The 9,502-nt window shown below is 39.1% G+C and overlaps 1 protein-coding gene and 1 non-coding gene across 2 annotated transcripts; both read left to right on the forward strand.

The window, feature by feature from the left end:
* The first annotated feature begins 1,314 nt into the window (after nucleotides 1–1,314).
* Nucleotides 1,315–1,387, forward strand: Trnad-auc. Its single transcript has one exon. It is a non-coding gene; the product is annotated as a tRNA-Asp (tRNA).
* A 3,908-nt stretch (nucleotides 1,388–5,295) lies between these two features.
* On the forward strand, nucleotides 5,296–7,915 carry LOC125230339 (peroxisomal catalase 1-like). The gene is made up of 2 exons (XM_048135471.1): nucleotides 5,296–5,412; nucleotides 6,422–7,915. Exons 1-2 carry the CDS (start codon nucleotides 5,296–5,298, stop codon nucleotides 7,913–7,915), a joined length of 1,611 nt encoding a protein of 536 aa, XP_047991428.1.
* The last annotated feature ends 1,587 nt before the right edge of the window (nucleotides 7,916–9,502 follow it).

The following is a 9,502-nucleotide window of genomic DNA, read 5'->3' on the forward strand; positions in this document are numbered from 1 at the left end:
TCGGCCGCTCGCCTGGGATGCTACATGTGTAGACACCCTAGCTCCGTCCCATATTCCAAGCACTAAAGTTGGTGCTGGTGCGGCTGCATCCTCGGCTGAAGACCTCAAACGTCGCAAGTATGCCAACCTCGGAAGTAGCTACATATTTGCGGCGTTTGGGGTTGAAACCTTGGGGCCGTGGGGGCCTAGTGCGCGTCGCCTCTATGAGGAGCTGTCCAAGCGCCTCATAGACGCATCTGGTGACCAGAGGGCTGGCCAGTATTTCGCTCAGCGGATAAGTATAGCTATCCAGCGGGGCAATGCGGCCAGCCTTCTGGCACCTTACCCACTGGCGACGATTTGAGCCAAATTTTTTATTTGTATAGAATAAATAAATAGTATAAGTTTTTATTTGTAAGATTTTTAGTATAAGTGTTCAGGAGTAAGTTTTTTAATATGCTGTAATTAATTAATTGCATAATTGGTTTTGAATAAGTATGTTAATGTCAGAATATGGGCCAAATTATCAAAACTAAGGAGTCTAAAACTTTCAGACTCGTAATCAGGCTCTGTAGCCGAATGGCATTTCTGCGATGCCAAACGCCGCAAAAATGCATTCTGGCTCTGTCGCGCCAATATGCAAGAGCGATAAAGATAGATAGCTACGAAAGAGATATTATCGTGAGCATTTCGTGAGCGCACACTGATCCGTTACTTTTGATGGTTTACGTTACCTTTTTTGTAAAAAATTATAAATTAGGAAACAAATGCCACAATTTAAGTCAAATTCTTTGCAAATCGTCGTTTCTTGTGTTAAACAACGACCGCTCTTTCTTTTGTAACAAGGCATATTGCGAGGTACTTGAAACAGTGCCAGATATTTTAAATTTTATCGCCCCTTTTATGGGTGTAACTGTTTTGGCAGACAGTTTGAAAATTCTGAAGTTTCTAGTTTTAATAATAAGCTATATTATGTTTGAGGAGACTTGTGTTACTTTTTTTAACTTCTGATTAGCAGAAACGTTGGCTTGGTTGAAGTCTTGGTGGCTCAGTTGGCAGAGCGCTGGAGTATCGATCCAAAGGCCGTGAGTTCAAGTCTCACCCAAGGCAGACATTTTCCATTTTTAAATTTATTCTAAGCCTAGTGGTATCGATTGCAGACGTTTCTGCTAATCAGAAGTTAAAAATTTAGCATGGTTAGCGCATCGTAACTGGTGAATTTCCAATATGACTTGGAACTCCGGTTGCCGTTTAAGAAGTTTAACACTCTTACGGTAGATGTCGCTACGGGTCCCATTGACCTTAGTAGTGAAAAATTTCGCTGGCTTGGTTGAAGTCTTGGTGGCTCAGTTGGCAGAGCGCTGGATTATCGATCCAGTGGCCGTGAGTTCAAGTCTCACCCAAGGCAGACATTTTCCACTTTTAAATTTATTCTAAGCCTAGTGGCATCGATTGCAGACGTTTCTGCTAATCAGAAGTTAAAAATTTAGCATGGTTAGCGCATCGTAACTGGTGAATTTCCAATATGACTTGGAACTCTGGTTGCCGTTTAAGAAGTTTAACACTTACGGTAGATGTCGCTACGGGTCCCATTGACCTTAGTAGTGGAAAATTTCGCTGGCTTGGTTGAAGTCTTGGTGGCTCAGTTGGCAGAGCGCTGGAGTATCGATCCAGAAGCCGTGAGTTCAAGTCTCACCCAAGCCAGACATTTTCCACTTTTACATTTATTCTAAGCCTCGTGTTACTTGTTTTTATTAAACACACAAAACATTTAAATTCACAAAGTATTATTAGTTTGATCCGGGCGACGCGCATCTATCTCCCTCATGCTTACGCCCAGTAAGAGTGACAGAAGAACTTGAACGCACAGATGTGTACACATTTTTGAATACGTTACCCAATAGCGTAGACGTCACACAATTACATTTACTGTATGGAGAAACTGAACAGCGCTCTCAAACCCTACTTACTAATTAAAGCCAAAAAAAAACGTACATTTTGCGACACTTATAAGTTGTTTTCCCAGATGTTAAATAGTTATTTGTTATACAAGGGGGCAAAGTTGTATTTTAACGCCGAGTGTGGAATTGAAAAACGAGCAAGTGAAAGGATTCTATAGTTGAACCACGAGCGAAGCGAGTGGTTCAAGAATAGAATCCTGAACTTGCGAGTTTTTTAACACACGAGAAGTAAAATACATTTGCACCCGAGTGTAACACAAAACTTTTCCCCTCACTATAGCGAGGAAACTACAACGCAAAAAATGCGTTTATCACTGCTTCCAGTAGTTCCACAGGTGGTAAATCATCTTTATTACTAGATTCACCTACTTTTATCAATTTTAAAGCAGTTAATTTGACTTTATTCAAGGTCAAATTACTTTACCCACTAGTGGATAAAATGCGTTTTTACCCGCTGGTATTAAAGGACAAAATACGTGTTTCCGAGCTAGTGAGGGGAAAAACTCATTTCCGATCTGCAATCGCCTGTAGGCTCTGTTATAATATGTAAACACACATATTCTCTTTCATTCGCCATTTATCGCTGAGAAATAAATCAGATACGTGCCATCAATCAATCTCAATCCCTCACACATCTAACCATATTTGCTCCCAAGAAACAGAGGTTTTACTTTGCGTCAGCTAGCTACCTAAATATAGGTCGAACTGAAAAGGTCCAAGTTTCAATTAGAACATTTATAACTTCGTTTCTTTTAAGATTAGAATTATTTGTCAAACGGGTAAACAAAGAAGAAGTGGTCGTAAACATTCCTTTTTCGATTTCGGCCGATAGCACTGATTTCTCGGAACTTATGTACCTACACAGTGTAGACAGTGACAGTGCCGTTTAAAAATAGAGCATAGTGTGAGAACTCTGCCTCTTAAGGTTTTTTTAATGTACAATCTTTCCATGAAAAATTGCAAACACAATTTATTAAAATTCTTAGCTTTTCGTCTTAGAATATAAATTAACCAATGATATGTTTCTTATCTGTACGGGAAGCATGGTCGCGCGATAGACGATAAAATAGCAGGCCGTCCCTATCGCACTATTGTAAGTGCGATAGGGACGGCCTGATATTTTATCGTCTATCGCGCGACCATGCTTCCCGTGCTGTTCACAACGCTGACTAATGTATGTATTAATAAAACATGATAATAAATAAATACGAGATATTTATTAACTCGTATTCACTGTTCGATCCGCAGAATGTGTCCGATAAAAACCTTATATTTCGTTCTTGACAGGTCTCTCTAATCCTTAAAAAAACGAAGTTATAGGCCTGTATTGTAATTTAAAAAAAATACAAGAAAAGACGAGGATTTTGTTATACTTCCCATCTAAGTATTACACTACCAATTTACATTGTGCGAGAACTAACTCGTATCGTTCGACTCGTACGTCGAAAACAGGTGCCTCAATCTCACTGTCCAAGCTCCGAGGTCACGCGATCGCGGTAGGCCTAAGTGCGTTTTCAGTTTTCACATTATCCGATCCGATGTAGGAAGGATATCAAAGGACAAAAATCAAAGGTGGTGGCTTAAATATATGGGATATCGGTCCTACATCCGATATCGGATCGGATAATGTGAAAACGCACTAAGAAGCGCTGGCTGGACGTCGTGACAGCGGACATGCAAGAGAACAATCTCACACCTAAGGATGCCGAAGACCGGTCGATGGCACTAGGCCGGGAAAATGCTAGGTTGAAGAAGATTCTCGATATTAACCCCTCGAACGCCTTGTTCTAGATCTGTCACAGACAATTTAAACTGTAATTAACAAATTTAATAAGTTTATTAATTCAGTAGCAATTTTTTAACATCGGCGTTCCAACTGACTGGGGTTAAGTAACGTACATATTCCAAACTCATGGTAACTACACTGTACAGCTATGAATATAAATTCGATATGACGTAGAAAGATGATTAATAGACGAACGAGAATAGAATATTTTAACAAATTAGCTCAGTGATAGCACATGCAAAGTAAAGTCCCAATTTATTTACCAAACCATCATTTTTAATCTTTGGTGTCCCTGATATGTTGGAAGCATAATTTACAAAAAACTTAAAATAAAAACCGTTTATAAATAACACAAAAAAAATGAATGATGAAAAAATTATGAGATTCAACAGAATATCAAACAAAGCGTGACGATTAGACGACTCAAGACGCCCTCTATCAGTCTGCGTTTCAATCGTCACGCACCGTCAATTGTCACTTCAGTCGGCTAATATTTGGCCAAAGAACCCGTTTATGAATCGTTATACCATATCCAGAAATTGGCGTATATTTTCTCAGAAAATTAATAAGGCACCACCGGACGGCAACGTCCGTTAGCAAAAAAGTGACGGCGCCGAAGAACTGACAGGCCGTTGCCGGTCGGCGGACTGATAGTGATATACCCCGAGAGCTATCCGGTCTCGCTACTCCTGAGAAAACGGAATTCTATAACAGTGCTAAGTATATTTCACCAAAAAGTAAGTTTGGTTATTTGATATTGTTTTTTTTAATCAAGCCACCAAAAAATATGATCAGGAACTTAAGTGCAATGTAATATAGGTACTTAAGGCAAACGGCGATAAATAATGCACTTCGGTCTTTGGAAAGAGACAATTTTCAGAAAGGCCAAGATTATCATGCCTCTTTTACATTTTTCGTGTACAGAATCCAAATAGCAAACTTATTTTCAACGATTTCAGACAGGAGAAGGATTTGAATTTCATTCTATGTTAAAAAATTAAAATTTGTGTTTATTATTAGTTTAAAATGTATTATATAATGTACTCTTTTTGATTATGTTTGTTATTTCCGCTACCCAAAGGTTGTCTGGTAGAGATCGCTCTTTAGCGATAAGACCGCCTGTTGTCTGCCTCTATTTATAATCATTTGTTTTGTCTCCACTGTATCTTTTGCTGAGGTGTGCCAATAAAGAGTATTCTATCTATCTATCTATCTATATAACTACTTTGAGTGGAGTCGAAATCCGTAACCATTTCTGAGTTAAAAAATAAATTATTGCTATTAAACTGAAATTGTATTGATTAAATGATTATTGCTCGCCCGTTTCTTCCAATGCAAACCATTGCTACAAACAAAGCATTACGAACAAATTACATTCAATTTAGTTACACACATCGAACAGGAAGCATGCAGCCGATTATCTTTTTTCCGTTTAACATCATTTCTAATGATTAGTATCCATCCAATTGTGCAACGTGAAGGAATTGTAGGATATTAGCCACTTATGTTAATAAGTAGTTTATATAAATGCATCTGTATTTCGCAGTTTATCGTCGGAAGCCATTCATGATGCGGGTTGTGGCGTTAATTTGCTTTGCCATAGCAGAGACGCTGGGGATTGAGTACCTCAACGTGACCTTAGATGCCGTTGCGCGACAGTTGCAGCAGTTTAGAGCAGACCATCCGGTAAGCATTTTTTGTAAAAAGCAATATTTTATGTAAAAAAAACCGGCCGTGTGCGAATTAGACTCGCGTTCCATGGGTTCCTTACAATAAAATAAAATATACCTCTACTTTCTTCGTTCAGGCATCATTACTAACCCACAAATGGTATTAAGATCTTTTCCCCTCACTAGCTCGGAAACACGTGTTTTGTCCTTTAATACCAGCGGGTAAAAACGCATTTCATCCACTAGTGGGTAAAGTAATTTGACCTTGAATAAAGTCAAATTAACTGCTTTAAAATTGATGAAAGTAGGTGAATCTAGTAATAAAGATGATTTACCACCTGTGGAACTACTGGAAGCAGTGATAAGCGCATTTTTTGCGTTGTAGTTTCCTCGCTATAGTGAGGGGAAAAGTTTTGTGTTACACTCTGGTGCAAATGTATTTTACTTCTCGTATGTTAAAAAACTCGCAAGTTCAGGATTCTATTCTCGAACCACTCGCTTCGCTCGTGGTTCAACTATAGAATCCTTTCACTTGCTCGTTTTTCAATTCCACACTCGGCGTTAAAATACAACTTTGCCCCCTTGTATAACAAATAACTATTGTGCAATTTATCAATATTTTGAACAATTTCCAAAAAAATTGTGTGAGGAGGAGAAGTGAAACTTCGTAATTTGTTTTTCAAAATTCGAGTTGTCAGTGTTGACACTGAGCATGAAATATTTAACACGTTAAACGTTTAACGCTGTAGTTGGAAGCCGCATTAGAAGTTTCACTTCAAAAAACTAAACAAAAGTGAATCATGATGTAGGTAACCATTTCCAAACGCGCTCGCATAATTTCAAGAGTAAAATTATGCAGCCTAACAGTTAATGAAATTGGTAACTTAAGTTTTTTTTTCTCTTGAGTCCGACTTCCGAAAAGAGTTCTGATTTCCTTTTTTTTACTATAAATCGGCTTACTCTTAGCCACAGACTAGCTAAAGTAAGTAATTCTTAACAGAGTAAGATATTTATATCCATTACAGAAACCTATTGGACTGCTAACAACTTCCGGTGGCGAGCCAGTGGAAGTGCGGAAGACGGTCACCCTGAACACGGATTACTTCAACAACCAGTACTTCTGGGACCTGCAGTCGGCAGTCGACCAGGAGCGCACGCCCGAGCGCACCGTGCACTCGCGAGGCACCGGCGCCCACGGCTTCTTCCAAGTCACCAACGACGTCTCCAAATACACCAAGGCCGATGTCTTCAATGGCATCGGAAAGAAAACCCCCGTCTTCGTCCGATTCTCCTACCTACTCCAAGCTCGGGGAGGTACCGATATGAACAGAGAAACCGGTGCCTTGACATCCAAATTCTACACTAACGAGGGCAATTTAGACTTTCTAAGCTTAAACTTCCCAGTTTTCCTTTACAGATCCCCACATGCATTCAGTCCATTGGCGCATGCTTTCAACAGAAACCCGAAGACGTTTATTTTGGATTCTACAGCTCGTTTAGATAACATAATTCGGAAACCCGAGACTATCATCCAGATATTGTGGCTGTTATCTGATTACGGTATATTTAATGGCTACAGGAAAATGAACGCATTTCCTATCCACACGTACGAGATCGTTAATAAACACGGCGACAGTTACTTTGTTCGATTTAAATTCATGACTGAACAGGGTCTCGAACTACTCACCGAACGTGCTGCCATCATTATTAGAGCTTATGACCCCGACTACTCCGTCAGAGACCTGTATGACGCAATAGCCACAGGAAACTACCCCTCTTGGAGGCTAGATATGGATGTAATTCCTAAGGCAAACATTACTAAGCTTAATTACAACCCTTTCGATATGCTTCGTTTATGGACGAATGGAACGTACCAAACAGTAACTATTGGACGCTTGACCTTAAACAAAAATCCTGAAAATAATTTTAAGGACGTGGACCAAACCGCTTTTCATCCTGGTAACTTAGTGCCCGGAATACCGGGACCAGTAGACGACATGTACAAAGCCCGAAGATTTTCTTACCGAGATGCTCAAAGTTACCGGTTAGGCATCAATCATAATAACATTTTACTCAATGAGCCGAAGTATTCGAAGATCTATAACCGAGACGGCCATCCGCCGGTGCGAGATAATATGAAAGATGCGCCGAATTACTATCCGAACTCGTTCAACGGCCCAGTTCCATATGTGGACGTATCGCATCCTAAAGAGAGGATATCTATTAAATCCACACAGTCTATAGATCTTGGAGAGGCTGCTTATTTTTACAACACGTACGTAAATACAGAGGGAAAGAGGACCAGGATGGCATTAAACATAGCCGGTATAATGGTGCGAGCCATTGAAGAATCGCAAAAGAAAGCGCTGGAAATCCTGTACCTCGTGGATCGCGATTTAGGTTCACGGGTCGAGGCCGCGCTGCCCCTCGCTGAGGCACAAAAAATCTTGACGGCCCCAAAACTGGTACTAGTTGAAGATGATCCTAAAACATATGATGTATTACCTAATTGCCAATAAAATGTACAATGTTGTATAGGATTACGGAATTTACTAAGTAAATATATGTCGTTTAGTGTTTAGATAGGTACCCCACAACACAAGCCTCAATCCAGCGCTTATGGTTCTCTAATCGAACTAAATGTGGTGGTTTAGAATTTCTAGTGGTCCGAAAATATGAATATGAATATCTTCTGCTGCAGGTTTTTTCAGTTTTATAGTTATGTTCATAACATGTGATATTTAATTTTTTTATTGTACTTAATAAGATTTGCCGTGTCCCATATATGTGACATTGGACAGTGAACATGTTAACTATTATAGTATAAGTTAATTATTAACTCGAGGGTAAAAATGTTATACATTTTCCAATAAAGTTAAGGTTATTGACTTTATGACATAAAAACACTCTTATTCCAGTTTTACTTTAAACCAATATTTACCCTTCTACTTATAAGGATATTTTAAGCCGCTAGGTGATTGGCCGCCCTAAAATAAGCGACACACAACAGCAGCCTCGTATTACGATAAGGGACAGAAAATAGGTTCCGTCGTCCCCCTTGCGTGCGTTTACGTAGTAATGACGTCATTGTCTTAACAAGTCTAAGTCTGATCCGATCCATATTGTGCCGTGTCAATGGCAATTTAGTGTCATCATCGTCAGTCAGTCATGTCATGTTACGAGTAATACATGGTGTTTCAATGAACGCAATACAAAACATGTTTTCCAAACTCGTCTTCCTTTTGCTAAAGCACTATGTTATGTCGGGTGTTGTTAAACTAGTTAATAATCATTAATATAATTGTTTTCCTAAATCCTGTTATTTTGGTCACAACGTGGTAACCCTACCTAGGTTGTTAAGAGAAAATAGTTCGAACCTAGTTTTTAACCCCCGACGCAAATACGACGGGGTGTTATAAGTTTGACGTGTCTGTCTGTGTCTATGTCTGTCTGTCTGTCTGTCTGTTTGTCTGTCTGTCTGTGTGTGTGTCTGTCTGTAGCATCGTAGCTCTCGAACGGATGAACCGATTTTGAATTAGTTTTTTTTGTCTGACAGCTGATTTAGTCGGGAGTGTAGCCATGTTTCATGAATATCGGTCTACTATGTCGCGGTCGGGGGTGTTTTCAAAATTTTAATTTTCTGGTTAGGTTATGTAGTATTAAGTCACCTTTTTTAATCTAGACTAACATTTTATGAATTTAATTGTATTCTGACATGTTGCCTGTCACAATAATCAACACCATGATAACTGATAACCTGATAAGACGCCTACAACTGACGTATAACAAGACATGCCATGACGTCACAATGAGTGACCACACTTCGAGGATTGGATTTATATATGTTATTACTTATTAAAAAATTAGCAAAATTTAATAATGTATATTCTTCGTCGTTAATAGATCCGGAATCACTTATTTTGTATTATGTTCATTGTAACATCCTGTATACTGAAACTTATCACCGAAAACCGACTAACAATCAAATGATATTTCGCACATAAGTTCTGAAAAACTCAAATGATTGTTTTTAATTCGGTCGGGGTTTAAACTCGAGTATTTACTAGGTATATAGGTACTCTGTCTCTGTACAGGCTGCGTAGCCG

Source organism: Leguminivora glycinivorella, chromosome 10 (genome assembly GCF_023078275.1).
Source record: "Leguminivora glycinivorella isolate SPB_JAAS2020 chromosome 10, LegGlyc_1.1, whole genome shotgun sequence".
Taxonomy (NCBI): domain Eukaryota; kingdom Metazoa; phylum Arthropoda; class Insecta; order Lepidoptera; family Tortricidae; genus Leguminivora; species Leguminivora glycinivorella.

Bases quoted from the DNA above. Each gene is read 5' to 3' on its own strand.
- LOC125230339 (XM_048135471.1), top strand. From the start codon at position 5,296: ATGCGGGTTGTGGCGTTAATTTGCTTTGCCATAGCAGAGACGCTGGGG. The intron at 5,413-6,421 runs GTAAGCATTTTT...TATCCATTACAG, and splicing joins AGTTTAGAGCAGACCATCCG to AAACCTATTGGACTGCTAAC.